This window comes from Pongo abelii, chromosome 9, assembly GCF_028885655.2.
Source record: "Pongo abelii isolate AG06213 chromosome 9, NHGRI_mPonAbe1-v2.0_pri, whole genome shotgun sequence".
NCBI lineage: Eukaryota > Metazoa > Chordata > Mammalia > Primates > Hominidae > Pongo > Pongo abelii.
The window spans coordinates 114,598,861-114,623,234 of NC_071994.2; the positions used below are offsets into that span (position 1 = coordinate 114,598,861).

Here is a 24,374-nt window from a genome sequence, read left to right on the forward strand (position 1 = left end):
TCGCCCTTCCCTTCCCACTCCCCATTATGTACTCCGTAGATTCAGTGTCACAGCCTAGGCTGGGCCCAGAAGACTGCTCCCTACCCCACCTTCAGGAGACATCAGCAAGAATACAACCTCTATGCCTACACTTCCCCAAGAACTGGGATAATGTCAATGAGGAGAGGCCCATCTCACCAAGACTGACACCACCAGGGTTGAGGGGGGTCCTGGTGAGTGACAGGTGGGCTAGAATAGAAGAGGCACCCCCAAATCCAACTAGCCACCTCCTGCTTCTTTTTTCCATCTTCCAAGATTGCTCAATGCTCAATTCCTCTTCACTCATCCACTGATTTGCTCAAAAAATCTTTACTGAGTGGCTGCTGCATGTGAGACACTGCCGGGCACTAGGCATAGGCAATATAGAGGAGGAAAGAGACATCTTAACACACTTTCCAAAAGAAACATAGTATAACCGTGTACAAAGTGGCCAAGTTACACAGTGACCTGTACTACCTAGAGGAGCAAGTTGCAGAAGGTATTTATTGTATGTCACGCTGAGGGGTTCCCCTTCTATCCTTGCTACTCACAGCATGGTCCTCAGACAGCAGCACTGGGATTTGTCTGTGCTCCTAGAACTTTAATGTGCATATGAATTTCCTGGGGATCTTCTGTTTCAGTAGGTCTGGGATGAGGCCTGAGATTCTGCATTTCTAACACATTCTTCAGTAGCACTGATGCTCCTTACCCAAGAACTACACTTTCAGTAGCAAGACTGTGCCTGGATTGTTGAGGCTCTATAGGAAGAAGATGCATGGAAGATCTGTAGGGAAGCTCATATTTGCATTTCAGGAGGATAATCCTGCTTCCCCCGAAGCAGGTGTCACTCACAGGTGGGAGCTGGGCGGCTGAGGAGCAGGTAGACCTGGAGGGGTTTGACACAGAGGCCTTCTTTGGAATCCTCCTCAGGCAGTCTCTGTCAGTGACAGCCAAACTCAGCCAGACGAACGAAGAGGTAACTGGCAGCTCCAGGCAACATTTCTACCCAAGACTGGAGGAACACGTGGGGCTAGAAAGAGTCTCCTCTTCAGGAGAGTTGGTTATGGGACACAGAGTCCAAAGAATATGGGACATAGAGTCCTTAAGGAATCAGAATAAAGGAGAGTATATGGGAAGGGGAGATAGAGGATTTCAGATTAAAATTAGAACTGATTTCATGAAACCTAGGGCTTCAGACCAGTAATAGGAATTCTACCAAGGCCAGCACTGGAGTTCCTTCTCAGATCTCCATCCCTAGTCCTCGGTAGCCCAACTAGCTGAGCAAATTTATGCCAGTAGATGACAGGCATTAGAAGCAAAAAGAATACACTAGAAATCCAAGTACCAAAACTGGGCCAGGGCTTCCCCAGCAGAATGTGCGTGCTGAGACTGGCTGGGAGGAGCCTGTGTCTGTCCTCATTCATTCTTTCCAAGTGTCTGGGTTGGGGGTTGGGGGGTGGGGTTCTGGAGTCTCTCCAGCTGTTGGCAGCAGGGGGCACTGCAATCACAACAGTAAGAGGCTGGGTGGCTCCGGGAACAGAGTTCACACACGCTCAATCCACCCTCTCTCTCAGCTCAAACTCCTCTACCTTGAACTTCTGGGTGAAGCCCGTTCTCTCCAGCAGCCGTCGGGAGCAAGGCACTGCCTCCCAGCCTCCGCTAACTGGCTTCTGGGGAGCGTGCAGAGGGAGCAGCAGCAGGTGGGCTTGGTTCACGCCTTCCTCTCTGGTCTCTGTGCCCAAACACAACTCCCTCCCCTCACTGAGGTCCAGGCTCCCTCCCTTAGCACCTCCCCCACCTGTTCCATCTCCCTGGACCTAAAGCTTTTACCTACAGTTCCCACCATCTCTGGGAATTTCTCACCCCCTTTGCCGCTGCTGCCATGCCTGTCCAGAGTAACTCTGGAGTTCCCAAGGTGAGCGGGGTGACCCCGAGCTTGCTGTCCCTGGTGGCTGTAGCACCTACAGGTGAGCAGGCAGGATTGTCTCTGACCCAGGCTGCTGAGGCAGCTGCCAGGGCTGCAGAAGAGGAGGCCAGCCGGAGGAGGCACCTGGCAGGCGAGTACGCAGCCAGCCTTCGTCACCAACTCAAGCTTCTTCGCCAAGACCTCCTCGGGAGGCAGGAACAGTGGGCCTCTTTCTGCTCAGCGCTGAGGGAGGCTCAGCAGCAGCTGAAAGCACAGATGGGCTCCAGGTCAGAGAAGTCCTCTCCGGCTGGGCAGAACCCAGAAAGGTGTGGACCTGGCCAACCTGGATCAGACTTAGGGAGACATGAAATGGGGAGGATATAGTGTGGCTGCATGGGGTCCTGGAACTGGCCAAAACAAAACGTCCTTTTCCCACCCCTGATTGCTCCTGTGCCCCTGCAGGGCAGTTCCCCAGCTGTACACTGTGCTGGGCCACCTGTCCCAGGTCGTGCTGCAGGAGGGCCACCGCCTGAAGGCCTGGGGCATTCTGGGCACCGGCACTGGGGCGGAGCTACTGCGGCCAGGTGAGCTTTGCTTGGGCCTCAGCCAGGGCCCCCCAGGAAACCTGGCCCTGAATCAGGGCAACCAGCCCTGTAGAAACTCCAGTTCCACCCCCAGACACCCAGCAGGGGAGGAGAGGTAGAAGAGGGCAAAACAGAGCGGACACCCCAAGGTCGGGAGGGGCTTCCCATGCAGTGCCTGCCCAAAAGAAGGAGCCTCCAATGTGGGAAGAACCAAGGAAGAAACAAAGCCATGGCAAGTCATAGCTTTATAGATCTGGAGGCACTTCCTGAAAATAAAAGCCTGGCAGGTGAAGGCAAACGGCCAAGTTTGGGAAATGATGAACCTGTCTTGGGGACTCGCAGGCCTGCTGAGTCCCGGGAATCCCGTAGCCTCCCTGTAGGCTGTCATCACCATTTCCCAAGGCTCTTCCAGTCTCTGCCGGCCTGCACAATGATATCACAATGGCACGTGGAATCCTGCCCTGGACTCAGCAAAGATGAGACCCCTGTCCCTCAGGAGCACAATGTCTGTGGAGGCTGGGGAGTTCTCACCAGCTCCTTCCAGTCACCAGCCTAGGGAGTCCCCGCATGTTCCCTTCCCCGCCAGCCCCCAGCCCAGGGCTGAGCAGGCAATGCTTGCTTTCCTGCAGCCCCAGCAGGCCCTCCTGGTGCTGATGACATCAGTGTGAACCCTGTCACCAAGTTGATGGTCCCTGGCCCCAACTGTTTGATGCTTCCAGCCAGCGGCCATGCAGGCTCCATACCCCCTGGCTACTTCATCCACCCCGACACTGGGCGGGTGCTGCCCGAGGCTGGACACCCAGGATATGATCTGCTGAGAGCTACCCTGGTGCCCACTATGGACACCAATGCCGGTGAGCCCCTGGCCCACTGACTATCCCCAACTCAGCTCTGGGCTTCAGAGATGAGGCAGGGCTTGCTGGGACTCTCAGGAATGAGCTCCCAGGGAGCACAGCACAGGACGCAGGGCTCTCTCCTTGGACAGTGGGGCTTGGTGACCAGCAGAGTAGTAAATACTTCCTTCCCCTCCTTGCCTTGACATTCTTGCTGGATGCAGAGGGTGCCATGAGCTGCACGGTAAAAGGAGGGAGGTCCCAAGGCCCCTCTGTCCTGCTCTGCAGGGCTGAGGGAGGCTGGTGCATTAAAGGGTACCAACAGCTCCCTGTATCCCTGTCCAGGTGGCGTCCACACATCAGAAGCTGCCATCCTGCCCTATGTGCCCTACCCAATCAGTCCCACCACAGGTTCCCCTCCAGCCACGCAAGAAGGACGTCCCCGCTGGGGGCTGTCATGACAGACCCCGTCACAGGCATTGAGGTGTCCGTGCTGGCTGTGACTCTGCACCCAAAAACGAGGCAGTGGCTCACTCTTGGGGGGACATACTGCAATCCTCTCACCAAGACCTTGGCCCCTCTGGAGATGGGGGGCCCCATGGAGGATCCAGTCACAGGAGGCATCTCGCCCATCTGGGAGTCAGGTTGGATGAAAACACAGGTCTCCCGGCAGCCCTCGGCGTTGTCCTCCCTCGCCCTCCTCCATGCCTGGCCTGGCCTCCCAGTCAGTCCCCTTTCTCTCAGCCCCAGCCCCTACACTCTCCATGTTCTGGTCTGAGCCGCAAACTCCACCCACGACCCTCTTTCCACCCTTCATCCTCACTCTGCCTCTTACCCCCAACCTTCCCTCTCCCCTTCCCCATCTCTACTCCAGTGCCCCTGGGGAGGGGAAGAGATGCAAGATAGTTCTATAAAGTTAACGGACACTTTTCAACCAAAAAGGACCATTTCTCCACCTGTCACCACCATGCTCCACCCCCTGCCCCCTCCCTCACCCCCTCCTCCTTCTCTCCCACAGCTCACTTCCACCCTTGTGCCCTAGTTCCCCTTATGCCACACCTGCCTACATCCCTGCTGGGTCCCTCTCCAACCTTGCCCTCTTGGTTTCTTGCTTCCAGGTCAGCTGCTTGTACTGGGAGGCCTGCGAGATGCTTCAGGGAACCTCATGCTGCCTGGTGACAGCTTTGTGGAGCCACTGAGCGGGAAGACAGTCCAGCTCCAGGGGGCTTCCCGACGAGAGGGCCAGACATTGCCCCATATGGGAGGGCCACAGGCCCTGCTGGACACCAGTGTGCTAGTGGCCCAGAGGCGAGTGATTGCAGTGCTCCAGCAGTGCCAGGAGAGTCCAGAGTCGGGTGTACAGGAAACTCTGGAGGCTGCCATTAAGGACATGAGACAGGCACTGGCCTTGACTCTGCACCATGTCCTGCAGCAGGCTCAGAGGCTGGAGAGGCAGCTGGCGGCAGCAGATGACATTGAAGCCAGTGGTGGCAGGATATGTATGGACGAATCTGGGCCAGAGGCTCTCAGGCCCCGATATCTCAGGCCCAGAATGACCTGGTGCTTTGATGCTCCTCGGCCCATAAGCTCAGGGACAGGGCTGCAGCCCTACTGGCCTTGCACATGCATGACCAAGGGAAGAGAGAAGGAACTCCATGACTTCATACCCCAACCCCATGAGTGCTTGACTGCATCCCTGTCTTAATTTCTTGCCAATGCCATTGAGTTGATGTTATGGAGCGTACATTCTCTTGTTACTTCACGGCTCATGAAACACCACCAACAGGTGCTGTGATACCCATTTTAGAGTGGGAAACCTGACATTCAGAGAGTGAAATGAGTTGCCCAGCTGTGGTCCTCTAGCTGCAAAGCCTGAATCTCCTGAGTCCTCAATCCCTTCTCACCTTCATTCTGCAGCAATCTTCCACTTCCCACGAATAAACGCAAGAAAGGAGCCCATCCCATGACTCCACCTCCCCCCCAACAGCCCTGATACAAGGAAAGGCAAGGAGAAGTAGGAGTGGCATCTTCCTGGAGTTTATCTCACTCGTTCTAGAAATTACCCTCTTCCCACAAATAACAACAAAACAAAAAGAACCAGGTCAGAATTAACTTGAGTTTGAAGACCTGCCCCACAATTTATTAACTCTTTGACCTTGGGCAAGTTATTAAAACTAACCCCTCCCTGCCACTGTTTTACCATCTTTTAAAGGAAGAGTAAAATCGTGCATACTGGCCAGGCACGGTGGCTCACGCCTGTAATCCCAGCACTTTGGGAGGTTGATGCAGGTGGATTGCTTGAGATCAGGAGTTCGAGACCAGCTTGATCAATATGGTGAAACCTCATCTCCACTAAAGATACAAAAAATAGCCAGGCATGGTGGTGGGAGCCTGTAATCTCAACAACTTGGGAGGCTGAGGCAGGAGAATTGCTTGAACCCAGGAGGTGGAGGTTGCAATGAGCTGAGATCACATCATTGTACTCCAGCCTGGGTGACAGGGTGAGACTCCGTCTCAAAAAAAGAAAAAAAATCGTGCATACTCTATAGCTTGGGTTGTAGAACTGAGTGAAATATAACTTCTACAGAGTCCTGAGTTCAGATTCTGAGGAATGGCAGGTGCTCAAGGATACAAGCCCCCTTCTTTTAGAAGTTGTTCTCAGCTTCTCAAAAGGTCTGATGCCACTCAATTCCCACTTGCTTCTTCCAAAACAGGCCATTAGGGCATTGTCCTTTCTTCCTTTCCGAATTCAGAATGCTAAGTGGAGCCTAAAGAAAATAAATGCAGTGTTTGCAGGAAAGCCTCTCTGGTCAGGGACGTAGTACTTTGAACCTGGAAAGACTTCAGGGTGATGCTTAACCCTCAACTCCTCCTCTTCACTCCCTCTCCCCTGGTGTTAGGAATGATGCGCTATCCTGGGACAGAGCTGTGGGTCCCAGCCCTGTATGGAATGGAGATCCCAGATCCTGAGGGCTTGGGGCTCATGGTGCCCATCCTGGGCATGGAGCATGATGAGAATTCTGGCGATGCCACACCCCTGGCAGGCTCAATGGAAGATGCTGATGGCAAAGGTAGGAGAGAACTTGGGACCTCTGAGAGCTCAGGAATGTGACTTAGCTCTGGGAGAGCAAACCCCCTAAAGCTCAGGAGGGGTACCCATGAGCCAAGGGAAGGGGTCATTCTGGTCTTCTGCTAGGGCTGCTGAGACCCAAAATTAAAGGTGCCCAGAGATTCCAAAACCCCAGGACCATAAATCATGTATGCCTCCCCTAGATTATTGGGTCCTTTCAAAGACCAGCACTTCAGAAACTCACCACCCACCCCCACGCCAGGGCTGTGGCCACCAGGAGCCCTATAACCCAGTTTAGAGCCCCTTGAAGGGTAAAAGGAGGTCAGGGGCTCTTCTGGCTTCCTTTTTGCCATGCATCTTTCTTCTTATGACTGCCCCTTCCTTCCTTCCCCATCTCTGGTTTCTAAAGCCAGTGGTGGGCTTGGCATCCCACAGGTCTAATCCCAATCTCGATTGGGGCTCGAGCCATAGATCCCTGGACTGGGAAGGCTGGTCCCATCATTGGAGCTCAAATGGATCCCTCTGCCAGAGTGGTGGTGCCCATTGTCTAGGTGCTGGAGGCCTTACCTCAGGGAGTGAGAGACCCCAGTCTGGTATGTAGGGGGGGTTATTGTATTCATTTATTCACTCATTCATTCATTCACTCAGCAACTACATATTGAGAGCTGTGTTCCAGGCAACATGTTAGGCATTGAGATACCAGGACAACTAGATAGGGCTCCCAGGGAACTGGCTGGCCATGCATCCCAAACACAGTGGGTGGTTCACAAGCGTGTTAAGAAAGCTCAGGGGAGGGCATCTCAACACACACAGGAGAGCTCAAGGCTTCCCAAATGAGGTAACACAGGCAGCAGAGAGACAGCAGAGAAAGTCACTCCAGCCTCGGGGAAAGCAAATGCAAGCATGAGAAATGTGTCTTCTATCATGAAAGCCACGGGGAGCTGCTGAAGAGTTCTCAGACATAGGATATAATCAAATGTAAATGCAAGACTTTAAAATTTGGAAAATATGAAACAATACAAAACATAAGTTACTCATACATTTTTAAAGTATGTCAACGAAGAAGCAAAAGCTTTCCTGCCCATTCCTCTCCCTCCACCCACAGTCAACACCCCCATGGCGTCCCTATCTAGGCACTCTTTACCTCTCCCCCCGTCTCTCCCATCAAACCCAGCCACTTCACAAGTTGGCACACCTCCTCCCATTTATCTTTATGTTTATGTATGTGTATGTACAGTCAGCATTCTAGAAAGCTCTCCCTGGCAGCTGTGCGGAGGATGGATGGGAGTGGGGCCAGACTAGCACAGGAAGCCCTGTCAGGAGGTTATTCGGTAATTCAGCCATTGGCAGATCTCCACCAAAATGAAAATGATTTAGGGCCCCCATAGATTCTCAGTCTGGTTACGTTTCAGAAACTGTGATAAAAGGTATGTGATAAATAAAATGTTCTTGTCAGAAGCCAAGAAATTTCAATTCTAGCCCTGACACCACTGTTTCACAGGTCAGTATGTCTTCACGATATGAGGGGGGTGAGAACAATTTCCTGCCGCCATGTGCCTGTCCCTCTGGACTTCCCAAGAGAAGAGTGGGGGCAGGAGGCACAGGGGACTCTGGAGCAGGTGTCACCAGGAGGGAGGGAGGGAGGAACCAGGGAGCTTGAAGAAAATGAATGGTTATTTTTCTAGCTAAAACCACATTGTTGGGAGGCAGAGGTGGGAGGATCACCTGAGGTCAGGAGGTCAAGACCAGCCTGGCCAACACGGTGAAACTCCGTCTCTACAAAAATATTAGCCGGGTGTGGTGGCAGTCACCTTTAATCTCAGCTACTCGGGAGGCTGAGTCAGGAGAATTGCTTGAACCTGGGAGGCAGAGGTTGCAGTGAGCCGAGATTGCGCCATTGCCCTCCAGCCTCAGCAACAACGTGAGACTCCATCTCAAAAATAAATTAATTAATTAATTAAATAAAACCAAGTTGATGGCCCCACCAAGTTTAGTCATAGATACCCAAGGTCAGGGAGGGCCATTACCCTGTGAAACTTTGGGGATCTACTGCCGGACCACGTGGGGCCATGAGCAGAAAAAGCCAGTAAGCCCTAAACAGCTAGACATCCTGGAGCGGGAGTTGAGAGCCCGGGAGCAGTACTGGTGCCACCAGGAACAGGAGGAGGAGCGGCTACTGGAACAGCTGGGGCACCTGAGCCAGGAGCTCCACTTCACGGCAGGAAATGGTGCTGAGCAGCAGGTGGAGGCCCAGAGGCACCACCTCACAGTCCCCACCCATCTGCCAAGATTGCACAGTTTTCTCTTTGAAAGTTTGGAGTCCTTTTCTCCCTCAACCATGGGAATGAAATCCATCTCAGAAAAGACACAGTCCCAAGATTCCCCAGCCCCAGGCCCAAGATTTCAGTCACCCCTAAGTATCTAAGCAGGACGGAGGTAGGGGAGGAGGAGCCAACAGGAGCCCCACCCAGAGCTCCTGCCTTCCCCTCCGAGGCCCATTCCTTTGTCCCTTCTGTCCTACATAGCTGAAGGCTGCAGAGGAGGCTTGCCAGGCCCTTGAGTCCCACTGCCTGCAGGAGACGGAGAGAAGAGCCAGGGCTCTGAGCACACACAGCAGCCCAGAGCGGGGCCTGCTCTCTCAAGGTGGGAAATCATCTCCTAGGCGCAGATCCCCACAGCAGAAATCTCCGGGGAGTGCATCTCCACAGATAGCTGCCCATGGGGAGCCCCTCCTGCCCTCTGAATGTGCTCGGCTCTCCCGGGTTCAGCCAGGCCCTGGCTCTTACCTGGCAGGTTCCCTTGACTCCGATAATCTATTGTCTTTTCTTCTCCTCCCTACCCCTGGTGGTGGTCGCTGCCATGTGGCCCTTTTCTCTGCCATTTGCAGCAGACAGAGAGGAGTGGGAGCAGGAGGCACAGGTGGTGCTGGGTGTGCGGAAGGTCCTGCAGAGTTTAGGACAGGCAGCAGAAAAGCTTAGGCAAGCAGCTGGCCGGCTGCCGGGCCAGAAGGAAGAGATGCGGCTGCAGCAAAGCAGGAATCAGAGCCCACAGGTCTGGAACCGCCCCAGGAAGGTGAGGCTCTGAGGCTGGCAAGGGGACCCGCACGTGATGAGCACATCTTCCCATGTCATATGTGGCTCTTCAGGGTAATGTAATATTCAGGGGTAGGTGGGCTCGAGGAACCGTGGATGTGCCAGAAGGGGAGCGAGAAGAAAGGAAGAAGGCTCATCTTAACTTGGCCATTACGTTCCCTGTGTTCTAGGTGGTTCAGCATCTCTCTGATGAGTTTCAGGGGTTGGTGAGGGAGAGACGGAACTTCCTGGCTAGGGCCCTGGGTCAGCTGCAGTACCGATGGGAGTGGAGCTGCCTCCAGCTCTTGCACACCCAGGTGCTGATCTCTGGACTGGACTTGGCTGAGGAGATCTGTATCTCCATCTTTGATAGGGGGCCTCAGAAAGAGACTCCCAAGGCAACCACCTGGGACAGGTGGGGACCAAGCATGGAACTCAGTGCTATTTCATCCTAGATGATTGCCTCAGGAACCCCTGTGTGTTTGGAGAATTACCCTGGAGACATCACCACTTCTCTCAGGGACCGGGCTGCTGCCTGTCCCCTGTTGATCCCATTCCTGAAGCAGCTCACTGCAGCGCTAGTAGGAGCTCCAGGGCTGGAGGATCAGAGGCCAGAAACAGGTCAGGCTGGTCCCTATTCCAGCGTTGTCTTCTGCAGCCAATCCTGGCCATGTTTTGATAGGTCCTAATGCTACACTTAGAATTCCCAGCACCATAGGCATGTGTCCCCAGTAGGTTCTTTAGGAAGAACATTAGAGGAACCCAATGCATTAGTTATTGATTGCCATGTAAGAAATGACCCCAAAATCTGATGGCTTAAAATGGCATTTATTTTCTCAGTTTCTTTGGGCCAAGGATCTGGGTGCAGCTTAGCTGGGTGCCTCTGGCCCAGGGTCTCCACAAGCTACACTCAAGGTGTGGGCCAGGACTGCAGTCATCTCAAGGCTTGACTGCTGGAGGATTCACTTCCAAGCTCACTCTTATGGCTATTGGCAGACCTCAAGTCCTTGCCAGCTGTTGTCCAGAGACAACAATTCCTGTCACAAGGACTTCATGGGCAGCTCACAACATGGCAGCTGGCTTCTCTCAGAGCAAGAAGGCCAGAGAGTGAGAGAGGGCGAGCAAAGTGGAAGCCAACGTCTTTTTTTGAGATGGAGTCTCTCTCTGTTGCCCAGGCTGGAGTGCAGTGGTGCAATCTCCACTCACTGCAACCTCCGCCTCCCAGGTTCAAGTGATTCTCCTGACTCAGCCTCCCAAGTAGCTGGGATTACAGGTGTGTGCTACCACACCCAGCTAATTTTTTTGTATTTTTAGTAGAGACAGGGTTTCCCCATGTTGGCCAGGCTGGTCTTGACCTCCTGACCTCAAGTGATCAGCCCACTTCAGCCTCCCAAAATGCTGGCATTACAGGCATGAGCCACTGTTCCCAGCCCCACAGTCTTTTTGACTCTTAATCTCAGAAATGACAAGCCATCACTTTTGCCATGTTCTATTCATTTGGATGAACCACTAGATCCAACCCACACGCAAGGGGAGGGAATTACACAAGGGCATGGATACACATTAGGGGGTCACTGGGGCCATCTTAGAGGCTGCCTGTCACATCTGATGCTACAGCTGGCTCCTTTTGGCTTTGGCCACAACCTTAGGCCCTCACCTCAATAACTATTTTATTCCCCTCTGTTCGGATACAGATAAAGCTGATGTCATCTGGACTTCACCATTCTTCTCCATCCTGAAGAAAACAGACATCTGGTCCCAAGCCCACAAGGAAGAAGCTGAACCGCAAAAACAAGTGTATCACAAACCAGGTAACCTTTTCCCTTGTAGCCCCTGTTTGGGATTCTCATGGGGGTCACTGAAGGTATGTGATGGGGTAACCCCCGGGATCTAAGAATGTTAGAATCCTGCCTTGCCAAACATCTCTTTCTCTCTACCCCCACACTAAATTTCCCCAAGTGATTTTCCCACATAAGGAATAACAAATAGGAATCAAAGTACCCTTATAACTATAACTGAGCAAATTTCCAAAAGGGAATTTCCAAAGGCCCCCTGCCTTCCCCACCAAACGTGAATCTAAATCTTGGGACTTCACCCCATACTGGCCAGCCACAGGTTAGAAGGAGCTAATGTAAAGGTGTGAGGCAGGAAAGTGAAAAAATGAAAGGGGAAAAAAACAGAAGAAATGAACAAAGAGAAGACCTTGCTCCCCAAAGGGACCCCAAATCACTTTACCAATACCACTCCTTGGAATTGGAAGTCAAGAGAGCACGTGGCTTGTGTAACCTGAAGAGCCAGGTCTGTTTCAACTCACACACCTCCCAAGTGGAAGAGAAGTAACAGAAAATGAATGTGTACCTTTCAGTAGACCACAGTGCAGGGCTCCAGGTAAGCACAGCACCATGAACACCCCTGAACTTGAGCAGGGAAGCACAAACTATGGCCCACTCCATACCTCCAACTCCAACCTGCTACCTGTTTTTGCATGGCCCACAAGCTAAGAAAGATTTACATTTTAAAACGATTAGAGAAAAAATGAGAAAAGAAGAATAAAAATTTTATGGAGTGCTTTATAATATGCCACATACTATTCTAACTCTTTAGATGTATTAACTCATTTACTTTTTACAACAACCCAGTAAAGTACGTACTATTACTCATCTTGTAGATGAGGGAACTGAAGCTCCTGAATAGGTCAAGAAAGTATTCAAAGATCGTATTGCTAGTGAGTAGTTCAGCTGGAATTCAATCCCCAAGAGTCTTTCCCCAGACCCTGTGCTCTTCACTTGCTTCCTCAAATGAAAAGTTGTTCAACACTATAAAGGCAGTGCCAAAAGAAGATGCAGGTAACACATTTTGGTGAGTTCCCAGGAGGGCAGATCACTTGCTTTTCTGGACCAGAGAAGCAAGAGAAGGCTTTGTAGGAGAATGAGGCCATGCTTCTACCATGAGGAAAGGGAACACTAACTTTGAACCCTAATTTTGGTTCTTGGCTGACAAAGCCTAAAATACTTACTATCTGGTCCTTTCCAGAAAAAAAAAGTTTACTGACTTCAGAGAACTTGACCAATCTCATTATTAATTCCTCCTTTCTTTGGGTGAAACTAGGAAGGGAATGGCACAGAAATCGGCTCTCCTTTAAGGGTTCCCAGACCCACTTCAACCTTCTTTGTCTTGCCATTATACTGGCCTTATAATTAGTGAGAATAATTTTATATACATTATCTTGTTTATATCTTCTAGTTCTAGAAGATAGTAGAAGGTTATTAATTACTTTTTAATAGATGAGAACTGATGCTCAAAGAAGTTCAGTGACTTTCTTGGGGTCTTACAGAACCTGGGCCAGAACACAGGTCTTCTGACTGCTACTTCAGCAGTCTTCCCTAAACTTTGCTACCAATCCATTCTTTACTGTTCTCTCAAGAACAATAAAAAGACAATAGAAATTTTAAATACTCAAGGCCCATTACAGACATTCCCTACAGATATTGTAGGGAAGTAAGATTCTTAAACATAATTAACATTTGCTGAATGCTTTCTATGTACTAGACACTGTTCTGAATATATTACATTTAATGCTCCAAGCAACTCAAGGAAATAGAAGAAGAAAATCTGTTGCCATCTTCTGTGGACCCTCATTCTGTCCTGGCCCCTCTGTTCCTGTTGACTGAAACGCAATCATTTTTTCCATAAAGATGGACAGAAGACCCTGTAGCATGATGCACATATAGCACATGAGGATGGATGGATGGATGGATGGATGGATGCATGGATGGATGGATGGATGGATAGATGATAGATGGTTGCAATAAACCTTTTCCTAAATTGAGTTGTGTTGTTAACATATCATTATTGTACAGAAAAGTTAGTGAAATTATTACTGGTTTCTCCTGATCTCTGTAGACCCAAAGAGCTCTTTGCAGGATCTTCTAAAACCTCAGACAATGCAGAAGGAAGAGTTGATAACTATGCAACCCACTGACCTTTCTGCCAGGGAGTTTGTGGTTTACCAGTATGGCCTCTCCATCCTGCACCTCCTCATCCCCCAGCTTCATGTAAGTCTTGTTTCTGGCCTCTCTATGGAGCAGTTGCTCATGGAGCCTAGACGGTCAGGGTAGCCAGGAAGAAGCCTTTGAGATGGCAGATATTCCCTAGGATTAAGCACCTGGAACAGCAAACTTTCTAGTCTCTCCTTTAAGGGGATTTATGGGAGTTATTTTACCAATCTAAAGTCTAATCTCTCAAATGATATTAATCACAGGTAGAATGAATTTGTCACTTTCTACATGCCAGAAAATATTCTAATAACTTCCATTAATTAACTCATGTAATCCTCAAAAAACCCTATGACACAGATACTATTATTTTTCCTATTTTAAAATTGAGCAGAAGAGACACAGTGGTTAAATAAACTTACCCAAGATCATACAGCCAAAAAGGCAGAGCCAAGGTTAAAATCCAGGCATTATGGGTCAGGAGCCCTCTAGTCTAGTCAACCTCTATTTAGAAAAGTAGTAAATTAATTGTCATACTTAGCATAAATATTAAATATGCAGTTAAATAGTCTTTCCATTTTCCTGTATACTTAGCCTACTCACCCTGTTGCAATTTAAATTAATGCCCCAATGCATTTACTTCTCATCAATTTGGCTGATGCTACGTAGCTGAGATGCATGAGAATTTTTTAGCAAAAGGATAGGTTTTGTTTTGTTTTTTATTTTTTTCAGGCTCCAGAAATCATCCTGAAGATTGCTTCTCATCTTCCTGCCATGGAAGCCCAAGGCAGTGCCTTCCAAGGTGCCTTCTTCTATCAGGTGCTGCAAATTCATTCCCAGATGTGGGTTATAAAATTCTGGGGTCCAGTGTAGATAAATGAAAGCAAAAAGAACAAATTTTATAATTTTTTTCTAAAATCCTGACATATTTTATTCCCTCCTGGAAATAAGTCATTTAGCTAAGGCATAATAAATGTCACAGTGTAAGAGCTTTCTCTAATCAGTAAAATGAATATGTTCTGGCTTGTGCCCAGAGAAGCATAATAGCTTGGTGCTCTTTAATAGATCTCTGTCATTATCAAAGCCAGAGGTTCCAGGCTGGTATTTCCTATAAGAGTCATGGCTCCAGCTTCAGGAAATCCTGCACAATCAGCATCTTTCTACAGAAAAGGATCTAAATTGTTCCTGTCCTGGCAGTTCTTCAGATATGTAGATTGGAAGTGCCTTGCTGGTAACTGCCTTAAATACTGATGACAGTCTATTGCTAAACAATTCTGAGAGGAGAAACTGCTCATCGATACTGGAGGATTAGAAAAAGGTTTCTACTTGACTAGTAGGTTGTTGGGGGGTTTAATAAAACCAGAAACTACTCACATATGGTACTCTCCACACATTATTTCACTTGATCCTCAAAGCAACTCGATGAAATAGACGAGAATTTAATCCCATTTTATGGATGGGTAAACAAACTCAGGTTGTAGTGCAAGTGCCGTGTGCCAGGAACTCAGCCAGGTGCCTTACAGGCATGGTCTCATTTACGACTCACAACATTATGGGGTACTTTTGTTATCTTTGTTTTAGAAATTAGGAAATTGAAGCCCAGAGAGGCTAAGTAACTTCCCCAAGATCACAGAGTTAGCAAGAGTTAAGACTTGAGCCCAGGTGTGTTTGACACCAAAAACTCATTCTTATAACCATGAGTCTATGCAGCTGCCACTCACAGCTGAGTCAAAGGATAGATCTCAGATTGATTCCAAACTACCTAAAGTTTTTTCATGCCAACCTACTGTCCCTTAAGAGAATGAACAAGAGAGTTATTTCAAATCAACAGGCAAGAGAGGCGATTTGAAAACTTGATTACAATAAAGGCATGGAAGACGAAGAAAGCCTTGAGAGCCCTCTAAGGCAGTGATTCTCAAACTGCGGTCCTTAGACCTCCTGTACCAACCACTTGGGGAACCTGGGAAAAATGGAAGTACATAGACCCCACAGAACCAGGAATTTGGGGATGGGTCTCGAGAACAGAATAATCCCCTTGTGATTCTTATTACACAAAAGTTTGAAAACCACTGCTTAAGGAAACAGTGATTGGAGGATATTGACAAAAGAGATACACAAGTAACTCTGAATTTCTAAGTTTGTTTTCTGTAAGATGGAGGCAGTAGGAAAAATTGGGAGACAGTGGAGCAAATGACTTATTCAGAGAGTTGAACTCAAACAATTTTTCCCTGGTTGTCTGAATCTTCCCTTCAGCAAATTTCCATTAGGGCCAGAGAGTATTGTTTTAGACGATGTGCCATAAACCCTGAGAAAGAAACAGGCGGTGGGAATGTTCCCAGGGGCGGACATCTCTGTGTTTGGGTGTTTTCTCCTCTCAGAGTGCTGAAAACACACTGTTCATTGGGAGAGAATGTTTGGCCTCTGTGGGAAGCTTTGTTCTGCTGCTGATCCGCTGCCTGGCCCACATCACTGCTGGGGAACCCCACGAGGACTCCGGCCCTGCCTTTCTGGGGTCATTTTACAAGGTATTTATAACATGCACAGGGCATTTTGCTTCTCTTTCTCTGTGACTCAGACCCCGTTCCCCAGGAGAATAAATGCTTTAGGCTTTGCAACATTTCAAATCTACTTGAGTCCCATTGTGGCCTTTGGTTCCTCCTGCCTGGCTAGGAAGAGGATTTTCCTAATCAGATTTCCCGTGGCAGCATATGACAAAATGCACGTACCACTGCTTCACGGAAGTGGTTTTCCTATGAGCACAGCATCTCAGCTTTCTGTGGCTGTTTAACAGTTCACACGTAAACCGCACCAGAACTGCTAAAGACAGTGATAACCCACGGCGACGGCAAGTGAAGATGAGAACTCTCAAGCCCCATTTTTCTTTCAACTATTATTTTAAAGCTTTAATAGCAATTATCTAGAAGTCCTACTGATCTGTCCCCCTTGCCTTCTCTTCCCTTGGCCAAGGGCCTGGAGGCCTATTTCAGGGAAGCATTCTCTATCACACTGAGAATGTCAGTGGTTTCCAGAGACAGTAAACTTGACCAAAGCATAAGTGCTATCCTGCTGGAAGAGCAGCCCATCTCTGACAGAGAAAGAGATCTTCTGTCTAAACTCATTGAAATGAAGCATGTATCTCCCTTGGAGCCAGAATCACTAGAAGAGGAAACTCATTGAAATGAAGCATGTATCTCCCTTGGAGCCAGAATCACTAGAAGAGGTAACTAACTTTATCACGTGTATCACATGGTCTTGACTAAAATGGACTTCTTCACAGAGTAAATGCCTCAGTGTATTCAGATATTTCTGACTTCAAGCTACATATGACAATATTGTTTGTTTTGTTTTTGAGACAGGATCTCGGTCCGCTGCCCAGGCTGGAATGCAGTGACGCCGTTACAGCTGACTGCAGCCTTGACCTGCTGAGCTTACGCAATCCTCCCATCTCACCCTTCCGAACAGGTGCACACCACCATCCCGGCAAATTTTCATAATTTTTTGTAGAGACAGGGTTTTGTCAGGTTGCCCAGGCTGGTCTTGAATGCTTGGGCTCAAGCAATCCACCTGCCTCAGTGTTCCCAAAGTTCTGGGATTACAGGCACGAACCATGGCACCTGGCCTCATGACAATAAAAATCCTGTTCTACAGGGCAGACAGTAGTTACATGACTGAGTCATAAGGAGTACAAATGTGGGCTAACTTCATGTCTCACTAACGTATTATCAATAATTAAGCAGAATCCCATCTGTAAAACTGTGACTCATACTAAGTTTAGATGCCCAAGTGGCAGCATGTTTACCCAAACTTATGGTGTGCTGTTTTCTGTGCAAGCTTGATAATGATATTCTTAATATCTTGTTAAAGCACTTTTGCCAGGTGCAGTGGTTCACACCTGTAATCTCTGCACTTTGGGAGGCCGAGGCAGAAAGATCACTTGAGCCCAGGAGTTTGAGACCAGCCTGGGCAACACAGTGAGACCTCATCTCTACAAAAATAAAAATAAAAATAAATTAGCCGGGCATGGTGGCACATACCTGTAGTCCCAGCTATTCAGGAGGCTGAGGCAGAAGGATCCATTGAGCCCAGGAGTTTGAAGCTGAGGCTGAAGTGAGCTATGATCACACCACTGCACTCTAGCCTGGGCAACAGAGTGAGATCCTATCTCAAAAAATATAATAAAACACTTTTTTGAAAATATCTCAGCATTTTAACTATTAAAAATAAAAATCATATAATTTAGGTCTATGATAAGAAAAATATCATCCTGCACTAAAGGTTAATTCGTTCTTATGAACAAGAACATATCATGTTTCAATATTTATATCAAACTATAATTTTCAAAGCCACTTTTATATATAGTGTCACTCGATCCACCCAGCAATCCTGCAAAGTAGGTAGTGTCTATACTTTTAGCCACATTATTGAAAAAGAAGATAAGGAATTTGCCCAAAGTTATAAAGCTATTTGTAGTGGTGGATCTGAGACTAGATTCTAGATTTCCTGATTCCTGCTAAGTAATTGTCCCATACACGTATCTCCATCATTGAATCTCTATTAGTTACTAAGGCAGATTTATTCTGTGGGTTTGATAATGATGTTGGTCATCCAGACCACAGAATTCTGTTGGACCCCAATTCCCACAAATCACAGAGAACAGTCCATTTTCTGTGCTCATCCATCAGCAGCATTTGACATATCTGACCACATTCTCCTCCTTGACATATTTTGTTCATTTGGCTCCCAAGACACTGGCCTCCTCTGGTTTTCCTCCTACTTCTCTGATTGTTCCTTCTCAGTCTTCTTTGCTGATCCCCGCTCTTTTCTCTAGCCTCTTAATGTTGGAGGGCCAGGACTCGGTCCTGTCCCCTTCTCCAGTCTACATTTTCTGCCCTTGAAGGTCTCTTCTAGTCTTCTAGCTTTAAATCTCATCTATATGTCAATGACCCTCAAATTTCTGTCTTCAACCCCAATTCTCTAACCCATACTTCCAACTGTTTATTGGCCATCTCCACCTGACTGTTTCAAACTTAACATGTCCAAAACCCAATTTTTAATTTCTTTCCAAACCTTCCCCCATCTCAACTGATAGAAACTGTTCTTCAGGTTTTTCAGGCCAAAGCATCCCTTGAAACTCATCCGTTACACACACCCACAACCAATCCATCAGGAAATCCTGTTGTTCTACTTTCAAAGCATATCTAGAATCCAACTACTGCTCATCAACTACAATACCACCCTTGTGCAAAGGCCACCATTGCCTCTTGCCCGGATTACTATAATACTTACTAATGGCTTCCTCAAGTCCACCCTTGTTTCTCTTCAGCCTACTTGCAACACAGCAAAGTGATCCTTTTAAAATGGAAATTGGATCTGCTCAAAATCTGCTGTGTCTCCCCAATTTACTCAGAGCAAAAGCCAAATAATCTTGTCATGAAGCCTTATATCTCACTCTCTTACCTACTACCCTTCCCCTCATTCACTCAACTCCAACCACACTTTCCTCCTCACTGTTCTTCAAGCACTAGGGACACTTCTCTAGAGGGTTCCCTGTGCCTGGAATACTCTTTCCCCTAGGGCAGTGTTTCTCAACCAGGAGGAATTTTTGTCCCCCAGGGGATATTTGGCAATACCTGGAGATGTTTTTGATTGTCATGACTCAGGAGAAGGGGTTGCCACTGACAACTAGTGGGTAGAGGCCAGGGATGCTGCTAAACAGCCTACAATGCATGGGACAGCTCCCAGAGCAAAGAGTTACTCATCTCAAAATAGTGCCAATCCTGGTCTACCCCTGACTCCCTTACCTCCTTCTTATCTTTATTCAAATATCACCTTCTCAATGAGGCCTACCCTGACTATCCAATCTTAATTTGCAACTCTTTTCCCCCTACTTAGCAGCTTTGCCTTAATTTTTCCTATATCCTTTCCTAACACACTACATAATTTACTTACACTTGTTATTACTTTCCTTCCTCAGCTGGAATGTAAGCTCCATGAGGGCAGAGAGTTTTGTTTCATTTCCTGATGTAGGCCATGTGCCAGGCTCACAGTAGGCTTGAGATGTATTTACTGTGTTAATGAACAAGTAGATGTATATGGGCCCTGATGCAATACACTGAAACCACAATCTACCTGAGCTAACTATAAGACAGATAATAGCAAACATTTATTACATGCTTGCCATGTGCTACATGCCATGTTATGATTGAGAGTTTTACATACATCATCTCACTTAATCTTCTCATGCTCTTATAAGGTGGAAGCCGCTCTTATTTCTAACTTATGGATGAGGAAACCGAGGCCTGGAAGTGAAAAAAAAAAAAAAAAACACCAAACTTGCCTAAGACATAGCAATAGTTGTGGAGCTGGAATGCTGGAATGTTAGTCCTCTGCCAACCACCCTCTATGAAGAGATACTGCTTTAATTTAAAAGCAAAATTGTACATAGTACTCTCAGGTCCACATTCTGGCTAACAAGATCCAAGGGCACTTAAAATAAATGGTAACAAGAGTATTAACTCTGTCTTCCACATTCTCTACAGTGTATTCAGAAAAACAAAGATCTTCGGCTCTTCACCAGTATGGAATATTTCCTAAAAAGCATCCTCGCTGCAGAACAACAAATCCTAAGAAAACCAAGAAATCAATCTGGGAGTGAAGATAAGGTGAGATGCCCTTATGATCAATAGCATTAAGATAACAATTAGCTATATGCCAACTATTATTTATTATTGTGTTTGGGCCATATTTATAATTGAACATGTCCACAGAATAAAAGGTTAGAAATGAGTGATGGTATGAATAAGTGGCATCACTTCCTTTAAGAGCTTCCCCCATAACAACAGAGGGTGGATCTTATATTTCAGAAAGGATCCAAGAGAACATAGAGCATTGGTCATCAGGGAAATTTAAAACTACATTAAGATACCACACACCAGAAAAATGAAAATGGTAAAAAAGATGTAGTTTAAAGCATAGTTTATCCCTTTCCCTTTAGGCAGGTAACATATTAATCCTAGAGAGAAGGAACTGAGGATCAGACTTGCCCCCATTCATCAAGCTGGAGGAGAACAAAAAGTAGCTAGAACAGGGGTCCACTGTCTTCTCATTCAGGGTTTCTTCCACTACACCACAACGATACCAACTGCTGTTTTACAAAGGCTTATTTTTAATCCTAAGCATTTAAAATGTGGTATCTTTAAAAATCAAATGTTCTGGTTCCAAATCATCACTAATATTTTGTAATGTCAATGGATAATATTAGCAAAGAGAGAACCCCAAAGTCTTCATCTTCCTCATGCACAGTGGGGACCTATCATGTCAAGATCAAGATCAGAAACTAGCAACCTAGAGAAATAACCAGGCACTGACTCCTCCTGGGCCCCAATCCACTTTACTTAAAGTTATTGCCAGTGTCTAGGATGAAAACTTTTAAACCTTTATTAAAATAACAGCTTTAAAAGTGAACAGATAATAAATTTATACCTCAACGAGTTGTCCAATGTGAATATGCCCATATAACCAGCCCCAGATCAAGAAATAGAACATTACCAGTTCTCCAGAAGCAGCTTATGCCTCCTTCTAGTCACTTGTTCCAAGATACAGTCACCACCATCCTGACTTCAAACATCGTCAATAGTTTTTGCTTATTCATGAACTTCATATAAATGGAACCATAAGATATGAGTTACTTTATTGCTTATTTTGCTCCACTTTCTGAGATTCATCCACATTGTGGGAGGTGGTTGTAATTTGTTCATTCTCTTTGCTGTAAACTATCCCATTGTGTGGATACATTACTACTTACTCATTCAACTGTTGATGCATATGTGGGTATTTTCCAGTTTGGGATTATTACAAAACAGTCTTGCACACCTTCTGGTGATGATACACAACTACATTTAGCCAGGTACATACTTAGGACTAGAAATCCTGGGTCTTAGGACATGGATATGTTCAGTGTTAGTAGATACTACCAACTAGAGTTCCAAACTATTTACTGCTGCCAAAAGTGAAGGGTTCTGGTTGCTTTCCATTTCTATCAGCACTTAGTATTTTACATCTTTTTTACTGTTTTCATTTTTCTTGTGTGTGGTATCTCAATGTAGTTTTAAATTTCCCTGATGACCAATGAAACTGAGCATCTTTCATGTTGATATACCATTTAGATACCTTCTCTTGTAAAGTGTCTAACCCAGTCTTTTGCCCATTTTCCATTAGATTGTGCCTATTATTTTTCTTGTTGATTTGTAGGAATTATTTATTCTGCAACTATTTCCCCCATTTTGTGGACTGTCTTTATAAAATAACTATATAATGTTTATCTTTTTCCATTTTATTTTTAGATCTAGAAAGAAAATGGTCATCTCACTTCAGTCTGCATGATTAAAAGGTCTTAAATACATCACTACAACATCTGATGAAGCTGATAAGAATTATTGGAAAATCTATAATATTCATGGTAAATCACATAAATGTGTATCATAGTTTTAGGTGTATATATAATAGGGGCTAATATTTGCCACAGAAGTTGAGGACCCCTGCTCACTGTGACTAAAATTTTCAGTGTGACTAAAAGATCATTAGATCACATATCTTATTAAAATATTTATTAAAGATATTGACTAAAACTCTTTCTGGGAATGTAAAACTTGTATATGTCATTATTCAATCAGGCTAAGGTTGTCTATTACTGAATCACAAAGTAGATGGATATATGTATATAATATTTGGTGATCTAGAATGTGTACTTAAAATATAGGCCATGTCACACAAAATTCACTTTGGAGGCCCTGGTTGAAACACCACAAAGAGATAAGCAGTCATCTGAAAGTGAAGTTTTGGAGTGCTGATCAGGAGACACAACACCATCACATGAATTTAGGTTAAAAAAAAAAATCCAAATACAAACTTCAACTCAAAAGCCTGCTCAGATTACAAAGCCAATGCTTGAAATTCAAACTGCTTCTCACATGGATAATTCTCTTTATTGTGCCCTGTATTTATCTGTTCTCATGCTGCTAATAAAGACATGCTTCAGACTGGGTAATTTATAAAGGAAAGAGGTTTAATTGACTCACAGTGCCACGTGGCTGGGGAGACCTCACAACCATGGCTGAAGGCAAATGAGGAGCAAAGTCACATCTTACATGGCAGCAGGCAAGAGAACTTGTGCAGGGGAACTCCCATTTATAAAACCATCAGATCTTGTGAGACTTATTCACCACCACAAGAACAGTATGGGGGAAACCACCCCCCATAATTCAATCACCTCCACTCGACCCCAAGGAAGGGTCTCTTAACACATAAGGATTATTACAATTCAAGTTGACATTTTGGTGGGGACACAGCCAAACCATATCATGCACCAAGAGAAGTACCAGAATAGATACACACACAAACACACACAAACACACACAATAAAACATTTGTTAACAAGTCTCCTAAGCAATGCAAGGAAGATAGACTACTAAAGAATTAAAGCTTTCTTTTTAAAAATATTATTTGGGTAGATAATGAATGATGACTAATTTATGAATTCAATGTCCATCTAGTATTCAACATTTTTAGCTCTGTAGGTCTTTTGTCATAATTAAGAGATGTCCATACATGGCTGAGGATTTAGCTGTCAATCCAACTGATTAAAATACTAATGGTAGATTACTTTCAAGAAAATAAAATAAAAACACTGAAATAACACGAAAAGAAGATTTACAATTAAGTTAAACAAGGATTTTTAAATCAAGCCATCAGGAACATCTGCTCAGAATCAAGTCACTACATCTAACTCCTCTATTTTGAGTTATTTTGTTGTTAGAATTGGCTACTTAGTCATCTTAATTCAGCTCACATAGTTAGATGAGTCATCAGGTAAGTACCAAACTAGACAGCCTTAAAATACCTCATTCGTTACCATTTTGATTGAAATCGTGCTTTCATGGCACAGATACTAATAAAATGGTAAAATAGTCATTGCCCATAAGAGTGGCTATGAGGGAGCTGTCCTCCCATTTATTCTATTAACAGGGAATTCTTAAATAGAGCACACCCTCAAACCAATGCATAACTTTATAAGATTAAAGACTCTAGTATTTTGAGAAGAAGGCAAGTCTTAGTTTGATTTGATTAATATTGGGTATGTGTCTGCAAGAACTTTATTTAGCTACCCACATAAATTATGAAATGTATTTCCCAGAAAGCAGAGTGAAGATTAATTAAGCCAGACACACAAAACTATTTAGGATAGTTAAGCCAAGAGTCCAGGGCCTCTGGGAGAGGTGGCAAAGAAAAAGTAGTATAGAACTTAAAGACCTTTTTTCTATATTCCTCATTCTTGGCTGATCAAGGCATCTACCAGGACATGATCCTATTAATTTCCTGGCTGACTTCTTGGGCTCTCCACCTTATTTCCATTAATACACTAACAGCTGCAGGCTTTTAGTAAGCACATGCTTTTTAATGGAAATGCCACAGATTACAAGACAGGGATCATGTTCTCCTTACTGCTGCATTATGCGTTTTTATTGCTGAATCAAATCAATAGCAAGTTCTTTTTTAAAACTGACATTCTAGTTATCTTTAAGGAACAAGCCTGTGTACACACACACACAGCCCACTGACTAGAAAACAGTTAAGAAAACCTCAATAAATGTAGAAGCCATATTTACCAACTGTTATCAAAAAAGACCCTTTTCCAAATATATATTCAATTGTCCTAAGATTTATTATTTCAAAAGTGATACATAGAATTCTATTTTTGAGGAAGATGGAATAGGCGTTTTTTCTCTACTCCTCCCACTAAGAACAACTAAAATCCCTGGGCAATACACATAAAAGAAAGAAGAGAAGACTCTGAAAGGTGTAGAGAAGAAGGCAGACTGGCTAGGGAACCTCAGATTCC

The 24,374-nt window shown here is 45.9% G+C and overlaps 3 protein-coding genes across 10 annotated transcripts in view; 2 read left to right on the forward strand and 1 right to left on the reverse strand.

Annotated features, from left to right (window-relative positions):
• Positions 1-3,746: 3,746 nt before the first annotated feature.
• LOC129048770 (uncharacterized) lies at positions 3,747-5,415 on the forward strand. The gene is made up of 2 exons (XM_054525033.2): positions 3,747-3,985; positions 4,460-5,415. Exons 1-2 carry the CDS (start codon positions 3,799-3,801, stop codon positions 5,044-5,046), a joined length of 774 nt encoding a protein of 257 aa, XP_054381008.1. The 5' UTR covers positions 3,747-3,798; the 3' UTR covers positions 5,047-5,415.
• BTG4 (BTG anti-proliferation factor 4) overlaps positions 4,475-24,374 on the reverse strand; it is a 58,698-nt gene continuing 38,798 nt past the window's right edge. For 3 of the 7 annotated variants that reach the window (XM_054525045.2, XM_054525046.2, XM_054525047.2), the window contains one exon: positions 4,475-6,109. In XM_054525045.2, the coding sequence (XP_054381020.1) occupies positions 6,091-6,109 (19 nt within the window). In that variant the 3' untranslated portion in view covers positions 4,475-6,090. Of the gene's footprint in view, positions 6,110-14,177; positions 14,335-24,374 lie in introns of those variants that run through there. The other 4 variants (XM_054525049.1, XM_009247049.2, XM_054525048.1 and 1 more) reach the window with 2 other exon arrangements.
• Positions 6,242-22,108, forward strand: LOC129048769 (uncharacterized). Of its 2 annotated transcripts, XM_054525032.1 has the most exons (13): positions 6,242-6,412; positions 6,847-7,004; positions 8,937-9,054; positions 9,299-9,483; positions 9,938-10,103; positions 11,177-11,293; positions 13,386-13,537; positions 14,210-14,296; positions 15,856-16,002; positions 16,445-16,697; positions 16,830-16,939; positions 20,017-20,139; positions 21,820-22,108. In XM_054525032.1, exons 4-10 carry the CDS (start codon positions 9,427-9,429, stop codon positions 16,652-16,654), a joined length of 936 nt encoding a protein of 311 aa, XP_054381007.1. In that variant the 5' UTR covers positions 6,242-6,412; positions 6,847-7,004; positions 8,937-9,054; positions 9,299-9,426; the 3' UTR covers positions 16,655-16,697; positions 16,830-16,939; positions 20,017-20,139; positions 21,820-22,108. The 2 variants fall into 2 exon arrangements, with proteins under 2 accessions (XP_054381007.1, XP_054381006.1); XM_054525031.1 differs by lacking the exon at positions 16,830-16,939 and having other exon boundaries at positions 21,820-22,100.

Excerpts from the sequence above, each read along its gene's own strand:
- LOC129048770 (XM_054525033.2), top strand. The coding sequence starts at position 3,799 with ATGACAGACCCCGTCACAGGCATTGAGGTGTCCGTGCTGGCTGTGACT. Across the intron at positions 3,986-4,459 it reads CTCGCCCATCTGGGAGTCAG|GTCAGCTGCTTGTACTGGGA; the intron begins GTTGGATGAAAA and ends TCTTGCTTCCAG.
- LOC129048769 (XM_054525032.1), top strand. The coding sequence starts at position 9,427 with ATGCGGCTGCAGCAAAGCAGGAATCAGAGCCCACAGGTCTGGAACCGC. Across the intron at positions 13,538-14,209 it reads TCCTCATCCCCCAGCTTCAT|GCTCCAGAAATCATCCTGAA; the intron begins GTAAGTCTTGTT and ends TATTTTTTTCAG. Across the intron at positions 14,297-15,855 it reads AAGGTGCCTTCTTCTATCAG|AGTGCTGAAAACACACTGTT; the intron begins GTGCTGCAAATT and ends TTCTCCTCTCAG.